Source organism: Pimephales promelas, chromosome 15 (genome assembly GCF_988280905.1).
Source record: "Pimephales promelas chromosome 15, fPimPro1.hap1.1, whole genome shotgun sequence".
NCBI lineage: Eukaryota > Metazoa > Chordata > Actinopteri > Cypriniformes > Leuciscidae > Pimephales > Pimephales promelas.
The window spans coordinates 35498908-35519383 of record NC_142783.1 but is presented as its reverse complement, the minus strand read 5'-3'; the positions used below and the strand labels follow the sequence as shown (position 1 = coordinate 35519383).

The 20476-nt window shown below is 37.3% G+C and overlaps 1 protein-coding gene across 12 annotated transcripts in view; it reads right to left on the bottom strand.

Annotated features, from left to right (window-relative positions):
• LOC120477680 (ryanodine receptor 3) overlaps positions 1-20476 on the bottom strand; it is a 122080-nt gene that overhangs the window by 15559 nt on the left and 86045 nt on the right. For 3 of the 12 annotated variants that reach the window (XM_039669365.2, XM_089120624.1, XM_089120625.1), the window contains exons 72-92: positions 20356-20370; positions 18009-18179; positions 17874-17933; positions 17657-17791; positions 17463-17575; positions 14981-15077; positions 12277-12407; positions 11967-12018; positions 11537-11590; positions 11333-11432; positions 11183-11262; positions 10875-10951; positions 10080-10153; positions 9023-9040; positions 5674-5754; positions 5506-5594; positions 5298-5426; positions 5044-5148; positions 4071-4152; positions 2980-3509; positions 431-1204 (exon numbers count right to left, since the gene is read on the bottom strand). In XM_039669365.2, the coding sequence (XP_039525299.2) occupies positions 431-1204; positions 2980-3509; positions 4071-4152; positions 5044-5148; positions 5298-5426; positions 5506-5594; positions 5674-5754; positions 9023-9040; positions 10080-10153; positions 10875-10951; positions 11183-11262; positions 11333-11432; positions 11537-11590; positions 11967-12018; positions 12277-12407; positions 14981-15077; positions 17463-17575; positions 17657-17791; positions 17874-17933; positions 18009-18179; positions 20356-20370 (2967 nt within the window). The remainder of the gene's footprint in view (positions 1-430; positions 1205-2979; positions 3510-4070; positions 4153-5043; positions 5149-5297; positions 5427-5505; positions 5595-5673; positions 5755-9022; positions 9041-10079; positions 10154-10874; positions 10952-11182; positions 11263-11332; positions 11433-11536; positions 11591-11966; positions 12019-12276; positions 12408-14980; positions 15078-17462; positions 17576-17656; positions 17792-17873; positions 17934-18008; positions 18180-20355; positions 20371-20476) is intronic. The other 9 variants (XM_089120628.1, XM_089120629.1, XM_089120630.1 and 6 more) reach the window with 5 other exon arrangements.

Genomic DNA, 20476 nt, shown 5'->3' with positions numbered 1-20476 from the left:
AGGGTGGGAAAAGGAAAAAGGTAGATAATGGTAATTAACAACATCATTTTTTACATTTATGATTTACTTATAATTTGTTGATATAAACAGGGTGGAAAAACAAAAAACTAAATAATAATTAAAAATATAAAAATGAGGGGATGCAATGTTAAAAAACTAAATAAATAAATATCCAAACAAGAAAATAAATGTGAGCTCATATTACAAATGAAATAAACATATAAACATAAATGTTTTTTTCGAGCATCAGATTAGAGTGATTTCTGAAGGGTCATGTGACTCTGAAGACTGGAGTAATGATTGATTTGATCACAGGAATAAATGACACTTTACTGTATAATCACATAGAGAACAGATGATTTACACTGGAGTCAGTTTTACTGTATTTTGGATCAAATAAGGAGAGCATACAAGACGATCCACAGCAGACCTGAGCTTTCTTCTGGTGTACGGCGCTGGCCAGAGACGGCGTGTCGACTCCCACGACCTCGGACACGTCTCCCAGTCCCGGCTCCATCCCGTGCTTCCCTCCTTCCCTCCTGGGGTGAATATTCATCAGCTCCGTCATCAGGTCCATCTCGTCCTGATCGCCCGCTCGCCCGAGCTCGGCCACCGAACACACGTCTCCGTACTCCAGCTTCTCCATCTCCAGAACGTCTCCGTGAATCCCGAACTGAGTGGGATCCGGCATGTTCCCCAGAATATCAGTCACTTTCATGTTCTTGGCTCCTTCCACCAGGCCTCCTCCGAACAACGTGGACCAGAGGATGTGGAAGAAACCCCAGACCAGGTTGTAGAGAAAGCGGAAAATCCCGGTGAAGATCATCCAGAAGAAGAGGAAGAATCCTCGGATCATCTCCCGAACGCTCATCTTCCTCATTTTCCGATATTGTCTCTTCATGCTCCTGAAGGTCAGCAGCTTTTGAAGGTTGTAGAGGCTTTTCCTCATGGAGACGCAGGCCAGAGCAAACGCTGAGGAAGACTCCAGCGCGGCGTCTTCATCATCCTCATCCGTCTCCACGCTCTGAGCGTCGTCCTCGTCTTCCTCCTCTTGTCTCTCGGTGGCGTCCGGTTCGGAGATCAGAGACGCCAGCTGCATCTCGAAGATGGTGTCCTCGCAGAAGTTTACGAACAGCTCCATCTTCTCCGATTCTCCGCCCTCATTGACAACGTCGAAAATGAACTGGCGCTTGGACTCTTTGACCTGCGGGTTAAAAAATACCAAACATTCAGTAATAATATCCATTTGACTGCATGGATGAGAACATCAGTGAACAACAATGAAATCTGCAACATTGACACTGTTACTGAACTGAATTAAAATGAAAAATTATTCATAATTGATGAAATTTGCAACATTGACACTGTTATTGAAAAGAATTTACATCGAAAATGTTCAGTTTTGACTCAATCATTGATGAATTTTGCAACATTGACACTGTTATTGAACTGAATTAACTTTGAAAAATGTTTCATAATTGGTGTAATTTGCAACATTGACACTGTAACTGAACTGAATTAACATTAAAAATTAGATTCATAATTGATGAAATTTGAAACATTTAGACTTCAATTGAAAATGTCAAAAAATAATTGAAAAATACCATTGAAAATGTTCAGTGTTGATTCAATTATTGATGAATTTTGCAACATTGAGATGGTTACTGAACTGAATTAAATAAACATTGAAAATTAGTTTCATAATTGATGAATTTTGCAACATTGACTGTTAATGAAATATTCCGGCATTGAAATGTGTTTCATAATTGATTAATTTTGCAACATTCACACTGTTATTAAACTGAATTAACTTTGAAAATATGTTTCATAATTGGTGGAATTTGCAACATTGACACTGTAACTGAACTGAATTAACATTAAAATTAGATTCATAATTGATTAAATTTGAAACATTGAGACTTCAATTGAAAAAATTGAAAATGTCGAAAAATAATTGAAAAACAACATTAAAAATGTTCAGTGTTGATTCAATTATTGATTTTTTTGCAACATTGATAGCTTTATAATTGGAGAAATTTGCAACATTGACACTGTTACTGAACTGAATTAACATTAAAATTGATGAAATTTGAAACATTGAGACTTCAATTGAAAATAATTGAAAATGTCGAAAAATAATTGAAAAATACCATTGAAAATGTTCAGTGTTGATTCAATTATTTATGAATTTTGCAACATTGAGAGGGTTACTGAACTGAACTGAATAAACATTGAAAATTAGTTTCATAATTGATGAATTTTGCAACATTGACTGTTATTGAAATAATCCGGCATTGAAATGTGTTTCATAATTGATTAATTTTGCAACATTCACACTGTTATTAAACTGAATTAACTTTGAAAATATGTTTCATAATTGGTGGAATTTGCAACATTGACACTGTAACTGAACTGAATTAACATTAAAATAAGATTCATAATTGATGAAATTTGAAACATTGAGACTTCAATTGAAAATAATTGAAAATGTCGAAAAAAAATTGAAAAATAACATTGAAAATGTTCAGTGTTGATTCAATTATTGATGAATTTTGCAACATTGAGACGGTTACTGAACTGAATAAACATTGAAAATTAGTTTCATAATTGATGAATTTTGCAACATTGACTGTTATTGAAATAATCCGGCATTGAAATGTGTTTCATAATTGATTAATTTCGCAACATTCACACTGTTATTAAACTGAATTAACTTTTTAACTGAAGTAACTGAATTAAATGTTTCATAATTGATGATTAACTAAATTGAATCAACACTGAAAATTATCCACACAATTGATGAAATTTGCAACATTTACATGGTTTATAACCGAATTAACACAAAAAATTTGCTTCATAATTGATGAAATTTGCAACATTGACACTGTTATTGAACTGAATTAAATAAACATAGAAAATCAGCTTCATAATTGACTAAAAGTATGTTATAGACAATTCTAGAAGTAAAGCGGACTGGACCTGCGGCTTCTCCCACTGCGTTCGGCTGGACTCGCTGATCTCGAAGTAAACCCTCTCGATTCTCTTGGCGCCGCCCATGATCTCGATGCGCCCTAGGAAGGGCTCGAAGTAGTTCAGCACGCTCTCGGCCAGGTTCAGGAAGGCGGAGAGTCGGGGGTCGTGAGGCATGTGCTCCGACAGATTGGTGAGGAGGACCGCCACGTTGAAGCCGATGTCCTTGGCGGGTTCGTGGAAGCGCTTGACGAACTCTTCGTAGTTGAACATGTCGTTCTCGTCGGCCTCGGCGCAGGACAGCAGGAACTCGATCTCGGACTGGGAATACTGCTTCTGGTTCTCCATGGACTTCTGGAACTCCTTCTTGGAGATGAATCCTTTACGGTCGGGGTCTTGCTCCTTGAAGTTCTCGGAGGTGGTCAGATCTTTCAGCTTGAGGAACATGTCGAAGAACTTGAGGATCATCTCCACGTTGTTGGAGGACTCCACGAGAGTGTCCACCATCTGCTTGCCGATGGTCCCGTTCACAACGTTTCCTGAGGGAGGGAACGTCGGGATTATTTCTCGCAGGATTCAGAGGGGAACTTTCTCTCAAGGGATTTTTTTCCATTCGGTCACTGTCGTTTAATTTAATATTCAACAATATTATTGAACCCCTTCCTTATTCTTCTTTAAAATGCTTACGCATACGCAACACGTATGTTAATAAGTCAGTTAGTCAGTAAAATTCAGTCATGTGATGCCAAACAAATACAAAATATACATTTATCAAAGAAAAAACTCTTAATATTAGTCAATAAATATTATTAATGATGTTATCGCTCGAACATATCGCCATCTTTGGTCCCCCTGTAGTCAATAATTATATCCCTTAAAACTCACCTCACCAAAATTACACATTTAAGCGTTTTTTCCTTGAAAAACATTTGTGGCGTTCACCCAAAAATCATTATTCACTCACCCTCGAGTTGAGTCGAGGCTTACATAAAAAAAGACGCATCTCTGACGCGCGTTTACATTCATTCATTATCAATTCGGTTCGGTTCTGAACAGGACTAAATGCTAAACACTGTGTGTGTGTGTGTGTGTGTGTGAACCTTCCAGCAGCGACAGCATCATGACGATCATGTCCTTCTGCAGATCCAGCAACTCCTTCAGCAGCTCAATCTGACTGGAGTCCTGGAGGATCAGGAGCACAGCGGGACATCAGCGAGAGGAACAGCACAGCACACTTGCATTTACTAGATCAACATATAATCCGCCAATCAAACGACAGCATGATGACGTCGACACCAAGCTTGTCCCTTTTTCTAAAATAATTGAATGGATGCTATCTTTTGAACCTTTGGCATGAAAACAAACCAAGGTTTCTACCCTTCCTTCATCGCTATTTCAAAATAAAGGTCTAAACACAGCTTAGGAGAAGGAAAATATTCTTGTTGCAAATTGATCAATTACGGCTCCTCTGTAATATATTTTGCTAATCCAAATATGGAAACTAGAGATTGTAAGCTTTCAGTTTGTCAAAATTAGTTTAGGTTCAGTATAGGATATTATGGTTTTAATAATGTAATGGCTTTGGGCCCGCCGGTGGGTCGTGACACTGTTACCATGACAACATTTTTAAAACTAAAAACGTAAAACTTTGGCTGCAGCGATTTGGGCGCCTGAAGACACAAAGTTTTGAAAAAGTGTTTCAAAGCGCAAGTTTTAGAAAATGGTCTCGTGTAAACAACGAAAACGGGAATCTCTGAAGACGATGACGTCACCATCTAGTGGCCGGGCAGCAGAACACAGCCGGATGTGTGAGCTAACAATGAGAAATGAGTTTTTACAGCATTTATTAATCTGTGTTTATGTTAGTTAGTAATGTTTTTGATTTGGCAGATGCTTTTATCCTTGCATCTTAGAGGTACACATTTCCACTCTTATCAGGTCCTGCTTTCTCTGGGAATCGAACCCATGACCTTGGCGTTGCGAGCACCAATGCTCTACTGTTTGAGCTAATTAAATAATATAAAAAAAATAAAAAATGACACAAAAATGTATGAAAATGAAAAGAAATCCAACCTGCGACAGTTTCATCTGCATGTTGGCGAAGACGTGCAGGAATCCCACGACGGCGTCCCACAGTCTGCTGTGAGCCAAACTCTGCTGGTTCCCAATACACGGACCCTGAGGAACACACACACACTCAATACACGGAAAAATATGCAATAGAAAATAAAAATAACATAAATAAAGTTATAAATATACATAATATAACTAAACTAAAATAACAATATAAACATGGATATTGCAAATTCTCTCTCTCTCTCCGTTACCTGGATGTATTCGGTGAGCGAGTTGAAGATCTGTTTGGCCACGGCCAGCGCTTTCGAGAAGTTTCGCTGACCCGCCTCGTCCATGATGTCTTTACCAGAGTAATACCAGTAAAAATCACTGATCGACTCCTGCCAACACAGCACAACATGAGCAGACATGGCGTGTGTGTGTGTGTGTGTGTGTGTGTGTGTGTGTGCGTGTGTGTACCTGCAGGCGCAGCAGATAGTCCACAGTGCTGATGATGATGTTCACTGTGGTCGTGTTTCCCGTCTGAGTCCGGAGAAAGTTCTGGAAGTCTAAGAAACACACGAATAAAACATCAGTGTGAGCTTTATAAACACGCTGTGTGTGTGTCTGTGTGTGTGTGTTTCTCACCGTTGTTGTGTCCTTCACACAGGAGCTGCAGGAACCGAAACAGATCTCGGGTGAACTCGTCGTTCTGGAGAACTTTAGAGCCTTCGGGGAAAACAACACACACACAAACATTTCAGAGATTTCTGTAGACGGCCTGCCATCTCAAACACTACACACACTTCATAATCACAATCATAGGCATACATTAAATAAACAAAACAATAAATAAAAATATAAATATGAATATCAGTAAAATAATAATTTAAAAAAATGATAAATGTATAAAATAGAGATAAAACAAAACAGTAAAAAAATTTAATAAATAAATAATTAATAAATAAATAAAATGATAAAACATAATACAAAATAAATAAAAACAATAAATCAATGAATCAAATTATAGAAAATACATAATATAAATAAAAACAGTAAATCAAATTCTAAAATATAATATAAAATATTGCCTGGTTCTATATAAACATATATTAATATATTTCATATTAATATGACATTCTAAAGACATAAAATATAAATCAAATGAAACAGTAAAAAATAAAACAATCCAAATGATAAAATTACATGATATAAATAGAATTAAAATAATAAATAAAATGAAATTATAATATACAAAATATAAATAAAATATTTAAATTTTATCATATATACCATAACTATTAAACAGTAAAAATTAAAAATAATTTAAAAAATAATATAAAATAATAAATCAATTGAAATTGCAAACATTCAAAAAGTAAATAAAATGATATTCAAAATGAAATTATAAAAGTTTAATACAAATAAAATTCTAAACTTATACATAATATAAAAAATAAATAAATGATAAAAACAATAAAAAAAAATTTTAATATTTGAAATGAAATTCTAAACAGAATATAAAATGAAGCATATCAAATAAAATATTAAACTAAATGAAATTGTAAACATTCAAAATATAAATAAATCTATATATGAACTACTCTCAGCATATTAAACGCTTATTCGTTTGATTAGTGTGTGCTAAAGCAAATCATGATGATAATCATTCAGTGTTAATCGTTAGGAAACTCACGGGAACGTTCTGTTCAACGTGAGAAATATCTAAAAAAAAAACATTATTAATATGATTATTAATTACTGACTCTGTCAGATTGTAAAGGACATGTTTATGATTGACAGCTGTAAATCCATATCCAGTTACGCCGCTGCCAGTTTGAATATGATTTATTAAATCTTCACCAGTTTCCCGTATGATTTGAGCTCAAATATTTAGTGAGGGTTAACTTTAGTATTTCAATAATTTAACGGTCACATGACATGCAGGTTAACAAAAATAATATTTTATGTGTTTTTATTTTGAATTATTTTATTTTAAATTAAATATTTAAATTTAAGTGAGTGTAACATTTTGATCATTGTCATTATAATTTTTTTTTATTTTAATTGATTTTATCTTCATTTACTTACGGAAGCCCTGAACCGCAACCTAAAAAAAAAAAAAAAGTCAGTAAAAAAAAAAAAAATCTTAAAAAAAAAAAAAATCTGTAAAAAAAAAAAAATCTGTAAAAAAAAAAAAAATCTAGCATTTCGAGATTAAAGTCGAAATGTTTCGAGATTAAAGTCGGAATGTTTCGAGATTAAAGTCGAAATGTTTCGAGATTAAAGTCGAAATGTTTCGAGATTAAAGTCGAAATGTTTCGAGATTAAAGTCGAAACATTGTGCAGTGCGCGTCCACTGGCTCAGAGCGCGCGCGCGTGTGTGTGTGAAGTCGAACTGCCATGGATAAACACAAAATAGTAGCTTTTTACTTTTATCTGGGCTTTCAACAAAATTCTACACACGTCACACGTGCTACTGAGGTGTTTTCGTGCTCGTCTAGTCAACACTATCTGGGTCGAGAACACAACAGTAACTGTTCGGTCTCCTCTTCCCCGTAAATACGCTCTGGATACATTTTAAGTGCATCATTCTGTATCCAATCATTTGGCCGGATCCTGTGATTTCCTAAGATTTAATAACCACTTATGGTTGAGGAGAGATTCTGTGATATGATTGTAAAGCACTTTGAGTGTAGGCATATATGAAAGCGCTATAAATGCCCTATTCATTCATTCATTCATAAAGCTGGATTTCTCCATCCAGTCTAAAAAAAATGTTTTCCGTGTTGGTTTTCCTATAGGCTAAAGTCTATTCCGGCGCAGTATATTTTATAACGTCCTATAATGGTAGCCTAATGCTGGTAGATTGGCACCTGTTGAATTTCCTTTGATGAAACAAAACACACACACACACACACACATACACAGTGTGAAACTCGCTATCGCGTAGAAGCTGCGCGTGTGTGCTTTCCATTGTCTCACATTGCCGCACACACAGGCATTTATAATGGCCAATAGCGAGTTTCACACACTGTGTGTGTGTGTGTGTGTGTGTGTTTTGTTTCATCAAAGGAGACCGAAAAGCTACTATTTTGGGTTTATCCATGGCAGTTCAACTTCACACACACACGCGCGCGCGCTCTGAGCCAGTGGACGCGCACTGTTATGAATGCACAATGTTTCGACTTTAATCTCGAAACATTTCGACTTTAATCTCGAAACATTTCGACTTTAATCTCGAAACATTCCGACTTTAATCTCGAAACATTCCGACTTTAATCTCGAAACATTTCGACTTTAATCTCGAAACATTTCGACTTTAATCTCGAAATGCTAGATTTTTTTTTTTTTACAGATTTTTTTTTTTTTACAGATTTTTTTTTTTTTTTAAGATTTTTTTTTTTTTTTACTGACTTTTTTTTTTTTAGGTTGCGGTTCAGGGCTTCCGTATTTACTACATGATTTTAAACGAAAATGATTTGATTGAATTAATTATTACTCAGCGTTTTATTTTTAAATTATTCATTTAAATTTGACATTTTTAATTTAATTAATGAATTAGCAAGTGATTTTATTTATTTAAAATGATTAATTTTAATTTGACTTATTGAATTAATTATTAGGAAGGCTTTTATTTGTACTGATTTAATTTTAAAATTACAGTACGCGTACATTTTTTATTTTATTTGACCTCAGTTTGAAAAAAACGCTGAGCAATAACAAGACAAACATGGAAATAAAGCTGGTTTTTAATGTTTAATTACAGTAAGTGCCACGAAAAAGGGAAACGTCCTAATAAAAAAACACTCGCGTGTTTGAGAGGAATCGCTCGTTAGGTGTGTGAGTTTAACACCATTTGCACATAAAGCTCTTATTAAGAACAGGAAGGTGAGCGAGAGGTCAGTGAGGTCACTTCCTGTCACATGACACATGCAGTCAGACACACATCAGACAGACAGGAGCGACACAGAGAGAATCTGAACCGTGTATTTACCGCGCTCCCTCACGTTGACTGCACCGATGACAAAAGAATGACAAGAAGAAAGAAATCAACATAGAAAAACAGCAGACATAAGCAAAGGAGAACACACACACACACACACACTTCCAGAAGAGCCAGAGATACTGACACTGAACATCATCACTTACAGCCGCCGGGTCACATGACCACGAGCCACAGACCAATCAGCAGCTCTCAGTCAGGCAGACTCACAATCAACCAATCACAGCTGTTACAGAGAGATTACTGAGTGTGTGTTCAATGAGAGTCTCTTCTGCTCACAAAGGTGCGTTTATCTGATCAGAAATACAGTAAAACACTAAATATTATTTATTATTTGATCAGAAATACAGTAAAACACTAAATATTATTTATTATCTGATCATAAATACAGTAAAACACTGAAATATTATTTATTATTTGATCAGAAATACAGTAAAACAGTGAAATATTATAATAATGTAAATCATCTGTTCTCTATGTAGATATACAGTAAAGTGTAATTTATTCCTGTGATTAAATCAATCATTACTCCAGTCTTCAGTGTCACATGACCCTTCAGAAATCACTCTAATATGAGGATTTGTTTTATGATATATAAGGTAAAATAAATAAATAATACCTTTACTCAAGGACGCATGAAATTGATCAAGACATTTATATTGTTACAAAAGATTCTATTCTATATCTATTCATCAAAGAATGCTGAACTAAAAGAAATAAACACAGAAATATTATCATATCATCATCATCATATCATCATATTATTAATCATATCATCATATTATTAATATCTCACTGTTGTTACTGTATTTATGAAGAGACTCTTTCAAAAATATTTTTAAAAATGGCCACCAGTGTGTTTCTCAGCAGCAGATCAATGAAGATGCGGAATCTGTGTGTGTGTGTGTGTGTGTGTGTGAGATATTGCACTGTGTTTCTCAAAACAACATGCATCTGCCTATGGTGTTTTAGAGCTTGTGACCCACACACACACACACACACACACACACACACACACACACAGGATCAGTGTGAGCAGAACACTTACTGGAGCCCTCCTCCGTCACCATCCCCAGACCCTCGGCTTTATTCTGCCGCTCGAATGCGTTCAGGTCCAGAACACTGCACACACACACACACACACACACACACACAACACACCTGCAACACTCATCGTGGCGCACATGTACATCAACATCACATATTCAGAGAAATTTCGCCAACATTATGAAAAAAATGTAATGTCAACACGTTGATTTAAAGAGACTCTTCTGATGCTCTTCTAATGGGAGATTTGAAATAGAGAGCCTAAGCCCCTCCCCTTCCGGTCGACCACCATGGGACCTTATTTGGGAAAAATATTGAATGGTAGTCAATGGCGAGAAACAACAAATATTTTGATCTGGTTTGAATTGTGCCCTGAATTACACATATGATGTTTGTCAATTTAAAAGATACAGTTTAAAGTGAAGAAAGTCGCAGTTTGATGTAAAACCGTTGAGGTATAAGACTGTGAAAATACGTGATTACAAAGACTACAATTCCCAAAGGCGCACATTTTCTCCCAATGAATGAAGCTAACTTTACTGAGGGGGGCAGGACTTAGGCTCTCTATATGGCAAATTAAATAAAGTATTAAATATATCAAAATAAAATATAATTTGAAATAAAATCAATTAAATTAAAACACTAATAATTAATTCAATCATAAACATATTAAATGAAAATATATTTTTTAAAACAAAGAAACTAAAACTAATAATTTAATACAAATTTAAAAAATATATAATTTAAAAATAATAAATCTACATAAAACAGTGTGTGTGTGTGTGTGTGTGTGCACCTGCACGACTGCATCAGTCCCGACAGACTCTTGAAGAACCCCACGTCTCGCTTCTCCTTCAGATAGTCCAACATTCTCTGAGCGGCACAAACCATTATCAGTCACTCATGTGTGTGTGTGTGTGTGTGACCACTGAAACACAAGAGTGTGTGAATTTCGGAGTGTGTGTAATGTGTGTGACGGTCGGAGTGTGTGTAATGTGTGTGACAGTCAGAGTGTGTGTGAGTGTGTGTGTGACCACTGAAACACAAGAGTGTGTGATGGTCGGAGTGTGTGTGTGTGTGTGTGTGTGAGTGTGTGTGACGCACCTGCTGGACGACGATGTTCCCGCCGTTGAGGATGGAGATGCCGAGCTTCAGTGTGAACGTGACCATTGGATCCAAACGCCCTGAAACAGCAAACAAGTGAGTGTGTGTGTGTGTGTGTGTGTGTGTGTGTGTGAGAGTGTGTGTGTCCACCTTTGCTAGCGCTGATCATCTGTAACACCATCTCCGCTGCTCCTCGGTCGTGGAGTCTCGCCTGCTGGTACAGAGTCTTCTGCTTCTCCATCTCCTTCTCCTGATCTCACACACACACACACACACACACACACACACACACACACACACACACGTCAGGCTCTCAGCATCATCACGTTTATCTCGTATCGTGTCTCTGCTCACCTCAAATGTTTTCTCTTTTTCTTCTTCATCCTCTTCCTCGTTCTCAGCACAACTCTACCGACGGAGAACAGCGTCACAATGAGGTGTGTTTCTCACACACACACACACACACACACACGTCTCTAATGCTGGACTGTGATTGGTCAATCGTATATCTGTGTCTAATGAATGTAGAATTAAACACTTCCTAAAGCTCTCGTTTCACGACTCTTTCTGCTCACAGAATAAATGTTTGGTATATTAATATAATATATTGTATATATGTAAATGTATATTGTGTTATTTATTAATAGATTATATTTTATGTGCATTTTTAATTATTTTATACATATTATTTGTTTATATTGTGTATTAATTGTTTATTTGATCATGTCAGATTGATAATCTTCTTTGCTGATGTAATGTGACACACACACACACACACACACACCTTTGCCATCATGTCTGCGTATGCAATGTACAGGTGATCCTCATCTAGAGAGCTGAAACACACACACACACACACACACACACACATTACATATTAACATGTTTAAGCATCAGGACATAAAATAATATCACCAATAATGGAAATCTACGTGTGTTTGTGTGTGTGAGAGAGTGAGTGTGTGTGTGATAGTGAGTGCGTGTTGGTGTGTGAGTGAGAGTATACTTATGAGTGTGTGGTTAAGTGTGTGCATGTGTTAGACAGTATATGTATAGGAGTGTGTCTGGGAGTGAGTGTGTGTGTGTGTGATCACCTGCGTTCTGTCAGTGCGTTGTGACTGAAGTGCAGGATGAGTTGATGAAGAGGGTCGGGCTGAGCGTCTGTGATCTCCTCCTCCTCTTCTTCAGTCTTCGGCTGCGTCTTCTTCACACACACACACACACACACACACTTCAATCCTGTTTAATATCTCGTTCTGGTCTCTCACAATCACCGTGACCTCAGTGAGGATCAACACATCATGATTGATGAAAGAGAAATCTGACGAGCACAAAGCAGCATTACAGTAAAGTACAGTAGAGTACAGTACAGCGATGATGTCGTACAGTACAGTGATGATGTCGTACAGTAGAGTACAGTACAGAGATGATGTCGTACAGTAGAGTACAGTACGGTACAGTGGTGATGTCGTACAGTAGAGTACTGTACAGCGATGATGTCATACAGTAGAGTACAGTACAGTGATGATGTCGTACAGTAGAGTACTGTACAGCGATGATGACGTACAGTAGAGTACAGTACGGTACAGTGGTGATGTCGTACAGTAGAGTACTGTACAGCGATGATGTCGTACAGTAGAGTACTGTACAGTGATGATGTCGTACAGTAGAGTACTGTACAGTGATGATGTCGTACAGTAGAGTACAGTACAGTGATGATGTCGTACAGTACTGTACAGTGATGATGTCGTACAGTACAGTGATGATGTCGTACAGTACAGCGATGACGTCGTACAGTAGAGTACTGTACAGCGATGATGTCGTACAGTGGAGTACAGTAGAGCACTGTACAGTGATGATGACGTACAGTAGAGTACTGTACAGTGATGATGTCGTACAGTAGAGTACTGTTCAGCGATGATGTCGTACAGTAGAGTACTGTACAGTGATGATGTCGTACAGTATAGTACAGTGATGATGTCGTACAGTACAGCGATGATGTTGTACAGTACAGTACAGTGATGATGTCGTACAGTACAGCGATGATGTCGTACAGTACAGTACAGTGATGATGCCGTACAGTACAGTGATGATGTCGTACAGTACAGTACAGTGATGATGCCGTACAGTAGAGTACAGTGATGAAGTCGTACAGTAGAGTACAGTGATGATGTCGCACAGTACAGTACAGTGATGATGTCGTACAGTACAGCGATGATGTTGTACAGTACAGTACAGTGATGATTTCGTACAGTACAGTGATGATGTCGTACAGTACAGTACAGTGATGTCGTACAGTACAGTGATGATGTCGTACAGTAGAGTACAGTGATGATGTCATAGAGTACAGTACAGCGATGATGTCATACAGTAGAGTACAGTGATGAAGTCGTACAGTAGAGTACAGACAGTACAGTGATGGCACCGTACAGTGGGGCGGTCGGGCACTCTGTGCTGTACTGTACACCGTCACACTGATGGATCTCATGCTGATCAACAGAATCACACCATAGATCAGGGTTTCCCAAACTGCGGTTTGACAATTGATGAAAAAACAAATGAATTAAATCATCATACAAATTTCAAATTAACTAAATTTTCAAATAAAATAATCAAAACCCCAACAATAATTACATTATTATTTTAAACTAAAGTAAATAATATTCAAATAAAAAAATCAAAGTAAAACATAAATAATTCCTATATGCTAAATTAAAATAAATAATTTGAACATAAAACCAACCAAAATAAATCAGTAATAATAATTAAAAAACATTACAATTAAAACAAATAATTTTAATAAAAACAATAAAAACAAAATAACACATTTATTTATGTAAAAATTTCAAATGAAAACGTTTAAAAAATAAAAATAATCAACATAAAACCCCAATAATTAATTAAATCATTATTTAAAATTAAAACAAATAATTTTAAATAATTTTTTTTAAAGTAAAACAACAAATTTATTTATTGTAAAAATGTACAATTAAATCATAAAAAAATTAACATAAAACCCTAATAATTAAATCATTACTTAAAATTAAAATAAAAATTTAATTATTTAAAATTAAAATAAAATTAAAATAATTCTAAAACATTAATAATTAATTAAAACATGCAAAATAAAATAAAAATCATTTTTAAAATAAAAGAAACCCAAATACATCATTATTACATCATAAAAATAAACAATTTTAAAATAAAACAAACAATTTCCAAAAAAATATGATAAAATATATAAAAACATAAAAGCGTAATAATTAAATCACAATAAAATTAAAATGAATAATTTTCAAATAAAAGAAATCAAAATAAAACAAATAATTAAATAAAGTAAACTGCTTAATAAAAAAAAAATAATTATATTAGTGTAGCTGACTGTCATGTGACCATTAACCAACATCAGAGAAGCGTGAAGATGCGAATGTGTTATTGAAATATTAACTCAAAATCTCAGGGGGACTTTCAGTGAAACCGCTTGGGAATCGCTGCTCTAGTAATGTGAATTCCCTACGGGGCTCCACTCATGCAAACTGAAAACACCCATCATGCATCAGTGCAGGACAAGGAAACTCCTCAGTTTGACTGTCTGGAGGGTTTCTGCAGGGATTCGTCCACTGTTAAAGCAGATCGTCAGAGCAAATAAAGACACCAGACTCAGGACATAGTGCTGGGATGACTGGGACTAGGGTTAAATCATAGATTGGGACTAGGTTTGTTTAGTTGGATCTCAGACACTTTCACTGGGTCTGGTGTGGAAACCAGCGGCTCGACTGCGAGCGTGACGTTACTTACGGCCAGATCCTGCACTAGCTTCTCCTCAAACGAGTACATCTCCGCCTCTATCCAGAGCCGCTGGTATCCGGTGAGGAACAGGTTAATGGAGCGATGCCTGAGACGGGACAGCAGGAGGAGACAGGGTTAACATAGCAACGGTTGCCAGGGCGAGGAGACAGGGTTAACATAGCAACAGGGTTGCCAGGGCGAGGCTAGGGAAACAGGAAGTTCTGGAGGGTCAGTTAGTTAGTTAGGGTTCATCTGACGGGTCATCGTGTAGAAGTGACGTCAAAGATCTATAAACATTAAAGATGCCATATTGGGTGCTTCTGAATGTTGATTATTCTCCTCATATTCTCCACCAGTCTGTCAGTAACGCTCTGTTTACTTCCTGTCTCTATGAAGCCCCTCCTCCTGAAAAGCACACTGTGCTCTGATTGGTCGGCTGGAGCAGTGTGTTGTGATTGGCCAAGCGCTTTGAGTGTGTTTGGGAAAAGTCCCGCCCCTTTCCATAACCGCCAGTTTCAACCATAGACTATAGAAATAAAGCCATCTTAAATAATCTCCATCTTGGCCGTGCGTCACTCCCGGACGGATAAACGAACATGTGCAGCGAGGTGATTAGCTGTGACATCGGCGGCAGTCCACCTGTCACTCAAGTGGCCACACCCTTAACTATGAAGAAATTCACCGTCCTCACAGTCGTCATGAAGGGCAACATTAGCGATATAGACCAAAACCACTTTTAGCACCAGACTGTAAACATGTTTTATTCTGCATTTTAACATGCGGGTCAATGGGATTGGCTCTCTTCTGCAGCGCCTCTAGTGGCCAGTGGAGGAACTGCAGTGTCACTCACTCAGAGAGAGAGAGAGAGAGAGAGACCGGAAGGTGCCGATTGGTTTCAACACACTACTAACTAACTCAACCAGGCCCCGCCCCTTTATTCTGCGTATGAATTATTATAATGAGGAATATTGTGACGCGTTCGTTCCCGGAAGAAACTCAAGACTTCAATGGAGTTCAAAAACACCGACACTGATATAGAGGAGAACTGAAGCTTTCTCATGATCACACTGATGACCCCGGAGATGACCCGTCAGACAGTTAGGGTGAGTTACCGTCTGAACCATGGCTCAGGACCGGGGGTTTCCGCGAGCAAAGCAGGCGTTGTCTGAGCGCTACGTTACCGTTAGCACAGCGAGCAGGCGGTCACTGTCAGAACGCTCAAGAATTCTGCCCAGCCAAACGTGTCGGTAGGAATTCAGGAAGTAATTATTAATTTTGTGCCTGAGAAAAGTAACGTGACGAGGAGAGGAAACAAGACACAAATCACGAGTCACAAAAGTAACGTGACGAGGAGAGGAAACAAGACACAAATCACGAGTCACAGTCACACACGAATATTAAAGAACAACAACACTCGCTTATTAGTAAAAATGAGTGCTGAGAAACGATTAATCGCATTCCAAAATAAAAGGTTGTGTTTACATAATATGTGTGTGTGTACTGTGTACTGTGTATAATTATTTTTTCTTTAATATATACATGCATATGTGTTTATTTATATATGCAAAATAATACACACATATATTATATTATTATATTATATCTTTTTAACAATCCATTTTTTAGATCTAATGCTGTCAGATCTATATAGTCTCAAATACACTTTATAATCAGACTTTCATAACAGTGTGATTTAATGTGGACGTGATGCCAGTGAATCTCAGATCTGCTGCAAACATCCACATCTCTATGATCAGATATTTTCTCGTTTATGTTGTGTGTTTATTGTGTTATTAAGAGGAAAGTGAAGCATATATTACATTTTCATCTGGCCGTCTAACTTCCAACTTAACAACTTTGCTTTTAAGCAAATAATGAAAAAACTTTGCAGTGAGTTTATCAGGGCCTCTCGTGTGTTACGAGTGTCTCTGCAGTTCACTGAACGGCCAGCGGTGGCGCTAAAAACAACGCTTTCTGAACTCTACATACAGCGCCTTTCAATATGTTTAGCAAATTTAATACATTTACAAAAAAAATCAATTACAAAATTACAAAACAGACAGACAGACAGACAGACAGACAGACAGACAGACAGACAGACAGACAGATAGATAGATAGATAGATAGATAGATAGATAGATAGATAGATAGATAGATAGATAGATAGATAGATAGATAGATAGATAGATAGATAGATAGATAGATAGATAGATAGAGAGACAGATAGATAGATAGATAGACAGATAGATAGATAGATAGATAGATAGATAGATAGATAGATAGATAGATAGATAGATAGATAGATAGATAGATAGATAGATAGATAGATAGATAGATAGATAGATAGATAGATAGAGAGACAGATAGATAGATAGATAGATAGATAGATAGATAGATAGATAGATAGATAGATAGATAGATAGATAGATAGATAGATAGATAGATAGATAGATAGAGAGACAGATAGATAGATAGATAGACAGATAGATACCTGGGTAGGTTGTATAGTGGAGCCATCCTGAAACACGCCACCACCGCTCTCTTCCTCTGCTTAGACAACAGCTTCTGCCAAACACACTTCTTAGAGCGCAGCGGCTGCTCGACCTGCAACACGTTACAGTGTGTGTGTGTGAGTGCGACTGAGGAACACTACAGTGTGTGTGTGTGTGTGTGTGAGATGATGACCTGCTCGAGGTGGAACACAGCGGCTGAGATGCTCTGGATTCTCTCGATGCTTCTCTCCGGATCGGGACTTTCCTCTGTTTTCACCATCACGTCTTTATACAGGTGGAGCTGCCACTGAACTGCAGGATCCTCAGACTGACGACACAAGAGACGGATGAGTGAGAGAGTGTGTGTGTGAGTGTGTGTGTGTGTGCGCAAGTGTGCTTCACGGACCGACCTTCTCCTTCAGGTGCAGGTTCTGTCTGATGTGCTCCTTCACCTCCTCATCGGTGTCTTTCTACACATCCAAACAAACATCCAATCACAAAACACAAATCACACCAGTGACCCCTGACCCCAGAGAGACCCGTACCAGGCCGTATCGTGTCTTGGCCAGCAGGATGAGCTCCTGGTCTCCCGGCGTACACATGTTCAGGCCGATGGGCAGCATCTTCTTCAGCGCCGCCACGATCAGAGACGTTTGGACCGAGTAAAAGTCTCCTCGACGCTTCTTGTGCTTCCGCTCCTGATCCTGACCTCCGGACTGACACACACACACACACACACACACACACAGTCAAGAAACATAGGAAAATAAATCAAATCCAAGTAGACTATACTTTACAACCTGATTTATTTACGGATTTTTGCATTGTGACTATTCTCATGAAACTAGTTTCCTTTCGAGGGAACTCGCGATGCGTTAACGACGCTTTGGGAACGCTTTCAGCGTACGGGGTCGGAGACGGGTCTGAGGATCTTATCTCCTCCCTTTCCCGAGGGATCCATTGCTCTCTCTCCTGGACGCTGCCCAGGCTCTCCAGTGCTTAGTGTAGTTATGACAACAGACACTTTTGGGGGTATTCTCGTTCCCAAAGCGTCATCAACGCATCGCGCATTCCCTCGCGGTTGCTATTCCGTTCTATCGCGCGTTCTGATGCCGGTTGCATCAGATGCGCATTTCTTTCTTTCTGGTCATGAAGTCACCCGGCCGTGATGATGATTTCATCCATTGGACTGGTTGACACAGATGCTTCAGACGCATTCACACTGGAAGCGTTCCCAAAGCGTCATCAACGCGTCGTCTCAACACTATCTCACAATCAATTCGTACGAATTCGATGCATGATTAAAAAAGTGTCTAATTCGTACGACCTCACTCGTACTAATTCGTACGATTTGTCTAAACCCACGTGATTGTTAGGTTTAGGGGCGGGGGAAGGGGTAGGTCATTCGTACGAATTCATACGAATTGGCCAATTCGTAAAATATGTACGATTTAGCAAAATCGTATTAATTTGTACGAGTGAGGTCGTATGAATTGTTACGAATTAGCCACTTTTTAATCATTCGTCGTATTCGTACGACTTGGTCGTGAGATCGGGTTGGTGGTCTCGTTCCCTATCTCAGGGAACTATGGTTACAGTCGTAACCTGAGACGTTTTGTGTTTGTAAGATTCACTCGCCTGATAAATGATACAAATACAGATACACATCCTGAGAGATTAACGACATCTGTACGAGCTTCTGCTGTGTGGATGAATATTCATAAACAATATTTAACAGGAAAACAGACTAACACACACACAGCAGAACGACACAAACACCAGTGACGACAACATCTGACATATGAGCTGCAGCACATCACGACGGACCAAACACTGACACGTCATCATCTTCATCATCAAGACAGATCAAACCCTGACACATCTTCATCATCATCATCTTCATCAAGACATGGATCGACCCAACAGCACAACATCCTCTTCATTATCCTTATAATCATAATCTTCATCATCCTCACAATCTTCATCATCAACCTCATCATCTTCATTATCATCGTCTTCATCATCTTTATTATCATCTTCATCATCACTACCAGAAGAGTCGATGTTAATCCGCTGCTGTTATTCTACAGTAAAACTAGGAAAAATGGCAATAAAACTCCAATAAAACTAAATAGATATACATTTTAGGTGCAACACTCAAACAAACTTAAAACTCGAAATAAGCTGCACAGCTGGGTTTCTGAAAAATGTTTTTTTTTTTAAATACCGGGTTTGCTGTGCTAGTTTGTACGTTTGCAAAATTTTCCAAAAATTGTGTTGTTATATCAATATGGCTGTATAATATATATATATACATATATGTATTTTATTATTATAAAATAATAAATATAAAATATAAGATAATAATAAATATATATGTTTTTCATTACAGTAATGTGATTTGAGAGAAAAATGGGTTATGAAGGTTATAAAACTAAGGTCTCAGTGCAAAAATAAATATTATATTTATACTATTTTAGTGAACTATTTACTGCAAATATATTATTTACTAAATAAAAAGATAAAAATAAAAAATTAATCTTTGATACAAAATAAGTTTAAGGTGAAGTACTAAAATTGAAAAAAAAAAAAACAACAACTAAAAAACCAGCACACAACAAAACTAGAGACACTTTAAAACTAAAATATGAAAATAGTGATGAATACGATTTTAGTATATAAATATAAATCCTATATTTATAAATATAAATATAAAACCAGCCCTGACTCAAACTGACGGCTCTGATACTGTTCCTGCTAATGTTAGAGACACAGAAGAGCTTCTGATGAAGCAGAGCGACGGACACACACACACACACACACACACACACGCAAGCGTTTCAGAGCAACTCATGCATCTGGCGTGTTTCAGCTCATGCTCACTCACTGTACCTTGGGTAAGAATGACTGTGCATGAAGGAGAAAGACAAAACAAGCACAAGCAGTTAATAAGAGTTATTAATAAAACAGTTCACACAGGAAACAGTCCATCATCCACTTCAAAAGATCATCA